General features: G+C 35.6%; 1 protein-coding gene across 2 annotated transcripts in view; it reads left to right on the forward strand.

Moving 5' to 3' along the window:
* Positions 1–15,140, forward strand: part of TECRL (trans-2,3-enoyl-CoA reductase like) — a 71,424-nt gene extending 56,284 nt beyond the window's left edge. Inside the window, exons 9-12 of one of the 2 annotated variants that reach the window (XM_053606760.1) lie at positions 4,965–5,022; positions 13,010–13,095; positions 13,593–13,638; positions 14,681–15,140. In XM_053606760.1, coding sequence (XP_053462735.1) covers positions 4,965–5,022; positions 13,010–13,095; positions 13,593–13,638; positions 14,681–14,808 — 318 coding nt within the window. In that variant the 3' untranslated portion in view covers positions 14,809–15,140. Of the gene's footprint in view, positions 1–4,964; positions 5,023–13,009; positions 13,109–13,592; positions 13,639–14,680 lie in introns of both variants that reach the window. The other variant, XM_053606762.1, reaches the window with a different exon arrangement.
* The last annotated feature ends 243 nt before the right edge of the window (positions 15,141–15,383 follow it).

The following is a 15,383-nucleotide window of genomic DNA, read 5'->3' on the forward strand; positions in this document are numbered from 1 at the left end:
GCTGGGGGCATCAGCATACCAGATTTTAGTCTGTACTACAAAGCCATAGTGGTCAAGACAGGATGGTACTGGCACAAAAACAGAGACATAGACACTTGGAATCAAATTGAACACCGAGAAATGAAACTATCATCTTACAACCACCTAATCTTCGATAAACCAAACAAGAACTTACCTTTGGGGAAAACTCCCTATTCAATAAATGGTGTTGGGAGAATTGGATGTCTACATGTAAAAGACTGAAACTGGACCCACACCTTTCCCCACTCACAAAAATTGATTCAAGATGGATAAAGGACTTAAATTTAAGGCATGAAACAATAAAAATCCTCAAAGAAAGCATAGGAAAAACACTGGAAGATATTGGCCTGGGGGAAGACTTCATGAAGAAGACTGCCATGGCAATTGCAACAACAACAAAAATAAACAAATGGGACTTCATTAAACTGAAAAGCTTTTGTACAGCTAAGGAGACAATAACCAAAGCAAAGAGACAACCCACACAATGGGAAAGGATATTTGCATATTTTCAATCAGACAAAAGCTTGAGAACCAGGATCTATAGAGAACTCAAATTAATCCACATGAAAAAGCCAACAATCCCATATATCAATGGGCAAGAGACATGAATAGAACTTTCTCTAAAGATGACAGACGAATGGCTAACATACACATGAAAAAATGTTCATCATCTCTATATATTAGAGAAATGCAAATCAAAACATCCCTGAGATATCATCTAACCCCAGTGAGAATGGCCCACATCACAAAATCTCAAGACTGCAGATGCTGGTGTGGATGTGGAAAGAAGGGAACACTTTTACACTGCTGGTGGGACTGCAAACTAGTACAACCTTTCTGGAAAGAAGTATGGAGAAACCTCAAAGCACTCAAGCTAGACCTCCCATTTGATCCTGCAATCCCATTACTGGGCATCTACCCAGAAGGAAAAAAATCCTTTTATCATAAGGACACTTGTACTAGACTGTTTATTGCAGCTCAATTTACAATCGCCAAAATGTGCAAACAGCCTAAATGCCCACCAACCCAGGAATGGATTAACAAGCTGTGGTATATGTATACCATGGAATACTATTCAGCCATTAAAAAAAATGGAGACTTTACATCCTTCGTATTAACCTGGATGGAAGTGGAAGACATTATTCTTAGTAAAGCATCACAAGAATGGAGAAGCATGAATCCTATGTACTCAATCTTGATATGAGGACAATTAATGACAATTAAGGTTATGGGGGGGAAGCAGAAACAGGGATGGAGGGAGGGGGGTGGGGCCTTGGTGTGTGTCACACTTTATGGGGGTAGGACATGATTGCAAGAGGGACTTTACCTAACAATTGCAATCAGTGTAACTGGCTTATTGTACCCTCAATGAATCCCCAACAATAAAAAAAAAAAGAAAAGAAAAAAATAATAATAATAAAACAATAATAATAATAATAATTTCTCCTACTTTCCAGAACTATACAGGGTCAAGATTATCAATATCTGTCTTTCACCTCCACATCTTACCCCACTGGAAGGTCCTCAGGGGCAGTAACTGTCATTGCCTATGAGAACAATGCCTTCTGGATACCTCCTGAAGGACCTGCCTGAGGCTGTTTTATATGTTACCTTTTTTTTTCTTTTTTGGTAAATAAAAGAAGTAACTCGAAAATAACAAAAAGTATAGTATAGTAAATATATAAACCAGGAATCTGGCCATTTATTATCATCATCAAGTGTTACGCACTGTACATAATTATATGTACTGTTCTTTATATAGCTGACCGTGTACTGTTTGTCTACACCAGCAACAGCAGAAAACAGTGAGCAATGCATTGTTCTATGACATCATGATAAACATCACTCAGCGATAGAGATTTTTCAGCTCCATTATAATCATTTGGGATCATAAGATTGACCAAAATGTCATTATGCAGTGTATACTGTATTTGTAAATTGTGTACTATGTGTTCTTTCTATTGGTAAAATTTAAAACAAATGTATGTATATATACTGTATGTATCTATGTGTATGAATGTGTATGTTATCCATGTCATTTCCCTTTTCATCTATACAATACACACACCTTTTTTGGAAAAAAAAAAAAAGATGACGTGTTAGAACTATGCTGAGTGCAATTATAGTTAATTCTCAATTGCTAATACATGATTTATCTGTTTTGTGGGCTATTAATACTTATAATTTTCTCTTCACCTTCCTATGATTTTCTTTTTCTACTGCTATTCTGATTTTCCTAATATGTTGAGCAAAATATACCATTAGCAAAAAAATACTTCATAATGTATACACAGTATATTTCAAAATCACGTTTCCCATTTTGGGTGGAAAATGCTTTGTTTTGTTGAGTTTTGCCATATGAGTATTCTTTTCTTAGAAGTATTTCATCGTTTCTCCCTTTGCTTGAATTCTTTCTGGCTTTCAACATAAGTTTAGTCCTTTTTTTTTTTTTGTGGTTTTTGGCCGGGGCTGGGTTTGAACCCGCCACCTCCAGCATATGGGACCGGCGCCCTACTCACTGAGCCACAGGCACCGCCACAAGTTTAGTCCTTTAGGTATGTTCAGGCATCACAAATCCACAGGAAAAATTAGATTCAAATATAGGTGCACTCATAAAGACATAAGAATACTTTCCCTACAAATTTTATTTAGAACTGTTTTCCTGATGTAAATATCACGAACACACTTTGTAATTTAACCTCTTTATATTTCCATGATCTGTCTTCATTCTCTGAATCCATCCTAACCTAAAAAACAACAAAGATACTAACATCACAATTGCAAAACAAAACACATTTTACATAAATAACAATCCTATTTCCTTCTTCTACTTTACCTCTCAATTTTACTTTCACAGAAACAATTATGGTTTGCCAATTCTTTGCAAAATGGCAATTTTATGAAAACAGCATGGTACTGGCGCAAAAACAGAGAAGTAGATGTCTGGAACAGAATAGAGAACCAAAAGATGAACCCAGCTACTTACTGTTATTTGATCTTTGACAAGCCAATTAAAAACATTCAGTGGGGACAAGATTCCCTATTTAACAAATGGTGCTGGGTGAACTGGCTGGCAACCTGTTGAAGACTGAAACTGGACCCACACCTTTCACCATTAACTAAGATAGACTCTCACTGGATTAAAGATTTAAACTTAAGACATGAAACTATAAAAATACTAGAAGAGAATGCAGGGAAAACCCTTGAAGAAATTGGTCTGGGCAAGTACTTTATGAGGAGGACCCCCCGGGCAATTGAAGCAGCTTCAAAAATACACTACTGGGACTTGATCAAACTAAAAAGCTTCTGCACAGCTAAGAACACAGTAAGTAAAGCAAGCAAACAGCCTTCAGAATGGGAGAAGATATTTGCAGGGTATATCTCTGACAAAGGTTTAATAACCAGAATCCGCAGAAAACTCAAACGCATAAGCAAGAAAAAAACAAGGGATCCCATCGCAGGCTGGGCAAGGGATTTGAAGAGAAATTTCTCTGAAGAAGACAGGCGCATGGCCTTCAGACATATGAAAAAAGGCTCATCATCTTTAATCATCAGAGAAATGCAAATCAAAACTACTTTGAGATATCATCTAACTCCAGTAATATTAGCCCATATCACAAAATCCCAAGACCAGAGATGTTGGCGTGGATGTGGAGAAAAGGGAACACTTCTGCACTGCTGGTGGGAATCCAAATTAATACATTCCTTTTGGAAAGATGTTTGGAGAACATTAGAGATCTAAAAATAGATGAGTCATTCAATCCTATAATTCCTCTACTAGGTATATACCCAGAAGACCAAAAATCACATCATAACAAAGATATTTGCACCAGAATGTTTATTGTAGCCCAATGCATAATTGCTAAGTCATGGAAAAAGCCCAAATGCCCATTGATCCACGAATGAATTAATAAATTGTGGTATATGTACACCATGGAATATTATGCAGCCTTAAAGAAAGATAGAGACTTCACCTCTTTCGTGTTTACATAGATGAAGCTGGAACATATTCTTCTTAGTAAAGTATCTCAAGAATGGAAGAAAAAGTATCCAATGTACTCAGCCCTACTATGAAACTAATGTATGGCCTTCATATGAAAGCTATAACCCAGTTGTAACTTAAGAATATGGGGAAGGGGGGAAAAGGAGGGGAGGGAGGGGGGAGGATTGGCTTAGGGAGGGTGATTGGTGGGATTACACCTGCTGTGCATCTTACAAGGGTACATGTGAAACTTAGTAAATGTAGAATATAAATGTCTTAACACAACAACTAACAAAATGCCAGGAAGGCTATGTTAACCAGTGTGATGAAAATGTGTCATATGGTCTATAAAACCAGTGTAGGGTGCCCCATGATCGCATTAATGTACACAGCTATGATTTAATAATAAAATAAATAAATAAAGGTTACTGCTAGTGGTAAGGCCATGGTCAAAGGTTCATGTTTATTCAGGCAGCAAGTGTACTGCTTACAACAGGTTTTCTAAACTGAGTTGAAACTTACTGTCTGTCCAACTATCACCCCTGTACTAAAAAGGTAGTTACAGGGTTAATGACCTGAGTATGTAATGACCTGAGGCGGCATCTGTCTGGACCAGCACACATGTCAGTACATGGTCTTAAACCTAACTGGGGTCAGAAGTACAAAGCAGATAATCTGTACTATCCGGTTCACAGGGAAATTTGACCTGGTAATCAAAAGCAGCCAAGAATATCTTCAACATTTTCAAACTCATTGTCACTAATTATTTTGATTCAATACATGACAACAAACAGCTTCTTTCATAGTCATAATATGAAATTTCCTGTTTGAATGAAAATAAAAATGTCTCTTGAATCATTGGAATTAATGTTCTATGTGATTTTATGTACCTGTAGAATACATATTTTAAAAAATACAGGAAGGGGTATGTCACACTGAAAAGATTTAAAATGTTTTGCAGATTTGTGAAGCTGGAAACCATTTCATCAATGTGATGCTGTCTCATCCCAGTCACACAGGTTGGTTGCTTGTTCCTTTTCATTATTCTAGAATGGATTATGTTACGAATTGTTATAAAAAGCCTTACATCATAAACTTTTTTAAAAAAGGAAAATAGCAATAGTTGGAAACCGAGTATGCCATAATTTTTGCCCTTTTATGTCTAATTTTCCCAAATATTTGAATTACTTCAAATTCTTTGATAAAGATTTTGTGTTAAATAAGTGTGCATTCACATACCTCCCCAAGCTAAACAACTATCTCTCTTAAATATATGAAAAAATATGGCTGGGAATGGTGGCTCATGTCCAGCCCAGTAGTTTGGAAGGCCAGGGCAGGATGATAACTTTAGGCCAGGACGTTAAGACCCACTTGGATTTGCCATATAAAATACACTCCTATGTAGAATGTGCACCCATGTCCTTAGCCCAAACTTTCAGGAAAATGACCCTTGAGCAAGTGGCTAGCTCTCAGCAGGGACAGACACATTTGGGGAGCACAAATGATCCCCTGGTAAACTTGGAGATTGAGGCACCCTTCCCCAGCTGCTCCACTGTGGAATCTGCCCCCTCTGAGGAGCCTTTCTCTCCCTGTCATGTTGGGGACCTTGGCCAAGATGGCCACACACATGGCTGGTGGGTGGAAGCTTTGAATATTGAAGGAATTTCATTTTGCAATAGGTCCTTGGTCTCAGAGATTAGAAGAATAAACCCATGGACCACATAGATCAGTGACAAAGCAGGATTTATCAGGTAGAAAGGAACAGAAGAAAGGAAAGTCACCTTTCCTTTGGCCTCTGGCAAAGGGGGGAAATCCACATGGGAAGTCCCCTGGGTGTGTCTTTTGTCTAGGGGTCATATACTGTTTTGTAAATAGGGCGATCTCTAGAATTACATTTAGCCAGGACTCCACAGACTTCCATGTTGATGACTGAAGTAATGAGTATATTAACAAGTGAATGTAGTTCTTCCTGCTTCAGGCAAAACAGAAGGGAGTCCATTCCAGAAAAAAATCCCAGAAAAATTGCTTTTCTCCTCTCTTGCCGTTATTCAGAGAGTACAGTTTGGAGAGAAAAAGTCTGTTTGTTTAGGCCTAGAAAATGGGGCCATTGTCCAGCTCCTAATTCGGGGGGAACCCTGTATCACTAAGGTTGTTTGCCCTGTAGACAGTCAGGTAGGTCTCCAGAGCCTGCAGGGGGCTCCTGGTCCCCTTTGTGTGGCTGGAACTTGGGCCTCAGCACTCACCCCACATGGCCATGTTCCACCTGGCCAGCTCTGCCACCACCCCCATCCCTGATACTGAGGCTGCTCTTGCTGCCTCCCCCAGTCCAAAATCCTCCGGAGTGTAACCCCTTGCACCCAGGCTGGAAGACAGCAGCACTAGGAAATCCACTGGGCTGGCCACTCCCAAGTTGTAGTAAACATACATAATTTACATTCATGTCTTTCTTTCAAAAAATTGGGAAAAAATATGTACATTATTCATGGCAAAATATGATAGTAGATTCTGTCTCTACAAAGAAAAAGGAAAAGCTCACCCGGTGTTGTGGTGCATGTCTATAGTCCTAGGTATTGCAGGAGGCTGAGGCCAGAGGGTATCTTGAGTTTGAGGTTAAAATAACGTGTGGTTGCACCACTGCCCTCCATACTGACACCAAGAGAGCAAGTTGGTGTCTTTACAAAAAAAAAAAAAAAAAAAAATTATTATTAATCGATTTGGCAGGTGCCTGTAGTCCCAGACACTTGGGAGGCTAAGTCAAGAGGATCGATCCCTTGAGCACAGTAGTTTGAGGTTGCTGTGAACTATGATACCATGGCAGTGTACTGAGGGTGATAGAGTGTGGCTCTGTCTCAAAAACACAAAAAAAAAACTAGTTATTAAGTAGTAATCTAAGCAGAATGAAATCAATTAACAAACATTCAAATTATGTAATTCTCAATATTGATTTGGTTTGCTCAATATTTGATAAAATGCCACTATTTCAAATGACTTAACTATTTTCTTAATAAGAGTGATCTACTTTTCACTGAAAAACTCAGTGCCACTGAAGTAACAATATCTGAGAAAGGACGTGAGTTTAATAGTATAAGCTGAATATACAGAGGGTGCCGAAAAATCTATGCATATTTTGATAAAGAAAAAACACTGTATTAAAATTATAAGACTTATATCCTTCACCAAGGTGATGGGCCCACATCGAAAATTGCTCAAAAAGACTGTCTTTTTAAAAATTTCAAAAAATTATAATATTTAATGTATACCAATAATAATTATCATCCTGTATATTGTATCTTCGATCTCTTATAATTGCAGAAGTCAAATGTGGCTTGAGTATTACAATTTTAAAACAGTTTTTTCGTTTATAATAAAAACTTTTATGTAGAAATTTTCCTTTATAATAAAAATTGCATTAAAATTATAATATTCAATACATACTTACTGATAGTAAAGATGAATAAAAGTCACGTCTGAACACCTCTTGTCATTGCAAAAGTCAGGCATGACTTGGGTATTACAATTTTAATATTGTTCTTTTTTCCTTTCTTTAAATGTATATACTTTTTGGTACCTGCTGTATTTGGAAAATTTTGCAGTGTCTATCATTTAATGATATTTGGGTAAATCAGTCACTTCCTTTAGGTTCAATTATAGGTCAGGGTTCCCACCTGTTCATTGTATTAATACATATTTTAATTGTAATTATCAAATAGAAATGTTCAGCATTTGGACTTCATGTTATTATCAATCTCGTTGAAAACCCAAAAGCATGTTTATCTCTCTAGTATGTTTTAACTTCTACCAGACTATGTTAACATTTTATTGCTTGTCACATTTCTGGCAGGTTGGTGAATCATATTAAATGCATTTCAGAATAATTGATGTATGTAATAAAAATACATAGAATTACAAAGGTCAAGTATTGCATTATAGCATCTGGGAATAGATGAAGAAAGCCGTATATAAGATTACGTTTCTTATTCCATCATTGCATGACACTGTGATGTCTATCCCACTTTTTGAGGAGTGATGATCATTTATATACATACATATATTTAGAAAAACTGTATTATGATCTGAAAATATCTGTGTCTTGGTGAACAGAAATTACACATGGTGCCATTGCCATTATGTCTTGTGGACTTCATTTGTAATTGTACACCCTACATAATATTGAGAGGTTAAGTACTATTTTCCTCTAATCCAAATTTATAGATGTGTTGAATTCTCGTTGAAGGTGTGCAAACCCAAATTAAAAATTACTAATAACTGATGTTCATTTTGGTTCTTTTAGCAAAGAAGCAAAACAGAATGGAATCTAATAATCATGCAACATTGCCCGTGTTACATATATCACAAATTTTAGTCTTAACTCTGGCTGGCTAACGATGTAACTTTGTTCAAGGTTCTTCATCTCTCTGGAATATGGAGTCATCTTTGGAAAGTGAAAATTTTTAAATAATGTAGTAAATCTGGCTGGTGCCTGTGGCTCAAAGGAGTAGGGCGCTGGCCCCACATGCCGGAGGTGGTGGGTTCAAACCCAGCCCCGGCCAAAAACTGCAAAAAAAGAAAAAATAATAATAATAATAATGTAGTAAATCTGAAATTGATTAAAATTACTTTTTCTTATCTTTCAAAGACAAAAAGAGGGAGGAGAAGGCTTTCTCTTTTAATGCTTACCCCACACTTTATCTGGCTTTGTTTATAGCTCTTGAGAAATCAGAGACAAGCTAATTTTGTCTGCTTTGTTAAATGACTTGGCCTTTTTGTATTGAGGCACAGCAAATTTTTATTTATCATAACAGCCTATAAATTTGTAATTCTAGAACAATCTTCCCAGCACATCAGGCATTGTTCTAGTAGGTTGGTTCATGTATTTTTTTACTTCTAGAAAGTTCTCTCAAGTTATAATTTTAAAATTAGTTTTGTTACATCATGGATTGTAAAGGGAGTTAAATTGTGGCCATGGTACTTCTGTGCCTTTAGCTTCTTTGCCCATTCTAAGTCTACTTAATTTGGCTATTTTTTAAGTCTACTGAATATTCTATATTCTATTGAATGTTCTTCCCTTAGGCAAAGTGACATACTATGAAATATACTTTTTCCTTTTCCTACAATTTTGTTCGTGAGTACAATCAACCCTGATTTTCTGCCTTCCTATTTGGTCCATAGTTATTTTGAGTTTTGGACTTTCTTATTAAATATGTTCTTTAGTCTTTCCACATATGGGTGTGTATATGTCTTGTTAATTTGATCTATAGATAAAAATACCTTCTACTAAATTCACCCAGAAGCTCCATATGAATGCTGATTAATTTATGTTTTGTTGTTATTGTTGTTGTTGTTTGTTTTTTTGGCTGGGGCTGGGTTTGAACCCATCACCTCTGGTATATGGGGCCAGTTCCCTACTCCTTGAGCCACAGCACTGCCCAATTTATGTTTGTCTTTAAGCATTCATATTGACCTTGAAGAGAAATAAAACATCTTTTTTTTTTTTTATAGATGGGGTAAATGAAGTCTTTTAAAAAACTAAGTTTGCTCTGAAAAGGCCGTTTCACTGTGTCTTTTAATTCTCTAACACTCTTCTCTTTTTTAAACCCTTGTTTCCCAGAACTCCTTTTCTTCTCTTTCCCTTCCCTTCCAAGCCTCTAATAGCTTCCCTATCTGAGATAACTTTGCATATACGTTTCTTGTCCTGGAAACAAGGCCTTCTATTTACTAACAAATAATTTCACTTTACTAACTCACTTTACTAACCTCTCACTTTGCTAACAAATAATTTCATTTCAGTTCTTTATACCCAGTGTTCATCAGATTTCAGACCATTCTGTCTTTAGATCATGAATTCTAAGATATCTGTACACCAAAGGAATGCTTTTTCCTTATATAAAATCTTTATCCAAAACTATCAGTTTCTGGGTCTGCTCTAAATGAGTCTCTGTCATGCTTGGCTTTTTATTTCCTGAGTTGCATATTAATTGAAGTTTGTTGCAATATCTGTTAAATATGCTTTGGCTTGGGTTCTAGATTTAAAATTAATAGTCCAAACAAGGTGTTACAAGTCATGTTCTCCAGGTGACAGAGTTTGATATGAAAAGTAGTTTAAAAGAAGCTTATTAGAGGGCAGCGCCTGTGGCTCAGTGAGTGGGGTGCTGTCCCCATATGCCGAGGGTGGCGGGTTCAAACCCAGCCCCGGCCAAACTGCAATAAAAAAAAAAATAGCCGGGTGTTGTGGCGGGCGCCTGTAGTCCCAGCTGCTCGGGAGGCTGAGGCAAGAGAATCGCGGAAGCCCAGGAGCTGGAGGTTGCTGTGAGTCCTGTGACGTCATGGCACTCTACCAAGGGCGGTACAGTGAGACTCTGTCTCTACAAAAAAAAAAAAAAAAAAGAAGCTTATTAGAAAATGTGAGAGATTGGTGGGATTACACCTGCAGTGCATCTTACAAGGGTATACGTGAAAATTAATAAATGTGGAATGTAAATGTTTTAGCACAATAACTAAGAAAATGCCAGGAAGGCTATACTAACCAGTGTGATGAAAATGTGTCAAATGGTCTATAAAACCAGGGTATGGTGCCCCATGATCACATTAATGTACACAGCTATGATTTAATAAAAAAAAAATCTTATGAATTAAAGTATAAAGATAAAAAAAAAAAAAGAAAATGTGAACTGAACCCATATACTGGAGTATATGGGTTCAAAACCCAGGAAAGAAAGAAAGAAAGAAAGAAGGAAGGAAGGAAGGAAGGAAGGAAGGAAGGAAGGAAGGAAGGAAGGAAGGAAGGAAGGAAGAAAGGAAGGAGGGAGGGAGGGAGGGAGAGAAGGAAGGGAAGGGAAGGGAAGGGAAGAAAATGTGGCTAAGAGGGAGGAGAGAACATTGTACCAAGTGGGGCGTTGAGCTATGAGGCAGTCAGAAGAGTGGCCTCAGTAGACGCTGTAGGGTACCCAAAACTAGAATAAAACCTTCAGGGTAGTCATAAGTTGGAATGTCTGGGGACAAAGTAAATTGTTTGGGGTCCCTTGGGAGGAAGAATGACCTTGGATAACGCAGCTGACTTTAGTCAGGGCCACCCCCTCAAAGGGCCTTACAGTTGAAAGGTTTCTGCTACTGGCACTCCCAGAAGTTGTGGAGGAAGGCCGTCCTTCTTATAATTTACATTTGTCATATTGATTCAGCCGTAGCATCAGCGCCATGTTCTAGCCTCCAGGAACACTGTATAGCCAGATAAAAATTTCTGTGGATTAAGCCTCTTCCAAATTTGCCACCCATTGTGGTTCATAGCAATTAAGTAATGTAATCCCATCTGGCTTTGATTTGGAGGAGAGGGAGTGATCCTTTAATTCTGGTCAATAGTAGTTATAACAGTTCTCAGATGCCTTCATAGCAAACCTGATACAGCAAAGAGCCGGCACTTTTCATAGTGGTGGTGTCTCTTTAACTAACATATTTCCTTGTGTTTTTTGAAAATGATATATCCTATTGGCCTTTCCATAGAAGTTAGGGGAAAAAAAAACATAGGAACCGAGAATATGGGGAAAAATTCCTTGTGTAGACAGGCGGTGTACATTTTTAGCCTCATGTAAACCTTCTATTCTAGGGCACCTATTTCTCTAAGCCACCTGTCAGCGATTTATAATATGAAAAATTCTGACTTTATCATAACCACAGGTTGTGAAAACACGTCATGGGGAATATAAGTATTAAGTCAGTAACCATAAACTAATATGGTATTACAATAAGCAGTTAATATGTACACTTGAAAACATATTATGCATTATATTTCTCTGTCATAAGACATTTTTTATTATTTAATCTCCAAACTACATCTGGAATAAATATGGATTTGTGGACCATTGATCAGTTCACCTTTCCCAGGTACTTAATACTCATAAATTGGAAACCTTAATTCAGATTATTTTTTATGCCTCTTCCACCTCTGAAATTCAATATATGTATACTTGGGTAGATTCCTTAATTATCTTTCTTTTGAATAACATATCGACATAACATAAAGATATTCACAAAATACTTTCAAAAGATAGTAATGTTAAAAGGCATACATGTTTATCTTAAAATGAGTAGTGCATAGACTGTGCCTAATACTTAGGCAAATATTTGTCCTTGGATATTTCAATAATAATTACAATTTCAGAAACCACATGCTGACATTTTATTATGATTTTAGAATTATAACTAAAAGGGATTAGTTGATTTGTTATCTGATTTAATCTGGCTGTGGAAAATAAAACAACAATTTTATAATTCATATATCCTTCTACAAATGTCACAGTTCAAGGTTTAACTTCATATTATTATAAATTTGTCATCCAAAATATTTCCAGAGAAAATTTAAAGGGGACAACTAAGTAACAAAAATCAAGTGATAGTAAGCTAAGTATGTTGAGTGATATAAATACTAATTCTGATTGCTGAGCAGAAATAATTTATATTCTGGTATTTCAGAATATTAACTATGTGGATATTCGATGTAATCCTCTTACAAGAGATTTTCTTACTTTTCTGATATAAATGACATCCTTATAAATTCCCTATTATTTTCACTAATTGAATACAAAGGGAGATTTGAGGTATTTAATAATCTCAACCAAATTATCTTCTTAGACATGAAGGGAGAATTGAAGAAGCAAGTAATTATTAAAACATATTTTACAATTTCCATATGAAATACTGCTGCAAATATTGTAATATACCAAACAATGTTTACATGTTATTTTATTTAAAACTTTAAAAAATTGATTATACTTGTGTATTCTGTATTATTGTGCAAAAATAGCTATAGTTATGGTGAGCAAATGACAGTTATTCTATTTGAGTAAAAAGTTCATAGCATTTGAAACGTTTCTTCTGAGTAATTTGTGAAATAGATAGCTATAAATATGTGATGGAATTTCATGTGGTATATGATAGTTCTTGGGAATTTAATATAAGTATATGATCAATTTACCATATGCAGTATCATTAACATTTTACTTTCCCTTTGAAAAGGAAATAATGCCTGTTTCCCAAGTCCAAACTACAACCCCTTCACATGGATATTTTTCCTAGTTTCATGTCCTAACTACACCTATGAGGTATGCTATTTATGTAAGTAAATAATTAAACTTCATTTGTCAACATACTAAATACAGCTTATGGGTTTACATGTGTTGTAAATTAATATATGTGATAGATATTATCTATAGATATGAGCACAGAGATAGATTTCAGTTCAAGTTATTAATAAAGGAAATAGAACATTTCAACCACCATTTCTCGCACATAAAGGAATATTTGTACAAAAATGTGTCTATATTTAGTTGTTATTTTGTAACCTTATCAAATGTCTTGGGAGATATCAGGATTATAATTTTTATAAAAAGCCTTACAATTACATAATTTTCTCATAAATATAATACTTTTTATGAGATTGCTTATGAATTGTAAATGTAATTTAAATTTCTTTTGGAAATTATTCTTTCCCAAAGCTGTTCTAACATTTTAAGCCTTAAAATTACCCATTTAAGGCCACAACTGCACAAATTAATAGATTAACCATAGATACTTGTTAATTTATGTTTTAATATAACAGCTTGGAGCCTGGATTAGTTTCACAGTCATGACACAAACATTACCAGGTAAGACCACGGTTTGTTGGCAATTAATCAAGTTAAATGTACCTCTCATATGAGCGGTTTCTGAGAATAAGTTACTATAGCACTAAAGTTTGGCAAGTTTGCAAGAGGATTTTGTGCTTTTGCATTGATTTTGATTTTTTTGTTGTTGTTTTTGAATAGTAGTAAACTGTATTGGACCATTGTTAGCTGTTTTTTGTGACTAATGGCTCCTAAATCCAAATTATGAAAAGTTGATCCAAATTTATGACTATTCCCTGGTGGTCTAGTGGTTAGGATTCATCGCTCTCTCTCTCCCAAATTTATTACTAAGCAATGAGATTTTGTTGAAAAGAAATAATGATGGGGTGGCGCCTGTGGCTCAATGGAGTAGGGCTCCAGCCTCATATGCCAGAGGTGGCGAGTTCAAACCCAGTCCCGGCCAAAAACTGCAAAAAAAAAAGAAAGAAAGAATGGTAAACACACTTCACTTGAAACACTTGTGCATGTCCACAGGAATGTGGCTGTGTTGTCTTCAAATGTTCTTGAGTATCTGTGAAGGGAAGGTGATGAAGTACAATTTTGGATACTGGGCATCTGACCACACAGAGTTCTGAAACTCTGAATCCATGAGTTTCCTGTAGTGGAGGGAACGTATGTAACATCCATCTCATACATTCTTTGTTCTACTACACGAAATTTTCAAATTACAATCAAGTTGCTTATTATATTATAAATGTGGTGGGGTGTATAGACCACTAACATGACTGAAAAATTCAAACACAAAAAAATCCTATTTGACAATACTCTGTGGCAGTCGGATATGAAACATGGCTTTATTTTGAAATTTGCTATTTATTTTCTATGTTTACTCATCCATGCAGTATAGATAAATATATGCCCTGCAATGAGTATAAGTAAGGAAATTAATAAGAAAATATTCCACATTGGAGAAGTATGTTAAAAACTATACAGGGTAATGATTCTTCTTCTAATATAACTTACTCATAAATTATAAGTCATAAAAATAAGAAAAATTGTAATAATTATTTCTTTTTTCTTCTAGTTGGGATTTTTACACTTTTGATGAGTATCCAGATGTCTTTATGGGCACAAAAGAAACATAAGATCTATCTGAAGAAATTCAACTCATATATGCATAGAAAATCAGCGATAATTCCACTCATCTTGTGAAGAAATAAATAATCTTATCTCCTTTAGAAAAATTCACTGTCTCTGACTTAGTCAAGATGGTTAACTTTGTGTTTCAGTAATTAATGAACAACAGTATTTTTACTGGATAAAAATATAAATTCTACCATTTATATTTTATATTTTACCCAGTAAAAATACAAAATGGTAGGATTTAGCTGAATTGAGAGGTAATTAAACCCAATGGGATGAAAAGTAGAAATTTTAAAAGAATGAAGAACATGTTGACTCTATTTGCACAGGATTGGTCCTTGAAAAAAATTTCAGTGCTATTTCACAATATTGTTTGCATAAGACAACTAAAATACCAACAGAAAAATAAATTTGATTAAAAATGAGCAAAGCATTTGAACTGTCCTTTCTTTATTTCTTCTTTTTTTTTTTCAGTTTTTGGCTGGGGCTGGGTTTCAACCTGCCACCTCTGGTATATGGGTCCAGCACCCTACTCCTTTGAGCCACAAAACCATCCTTTCTAAAAAAATGACACATAAAAAATGATCAACATTCATAACCATCAGGGGAAACGTAAATCAAAATCAAAATGAGATAAAAATCTC

The sequence above is a fragment of the Nycticebus coucang genome, chromosome 10 (genome assembly GCF_027406575.1).
Source record: "Nycticebus coucang isolate mNycCou1 chromosome 10, mNycCou1.pri, whole genome shotgun sequence".
Classification (NCBI taxonomy): Eukaryota; Metazoa; Chordata; class Mammalia; order Primates; family Lorisidae; genus Nycticebus; species Nycticebus coucang.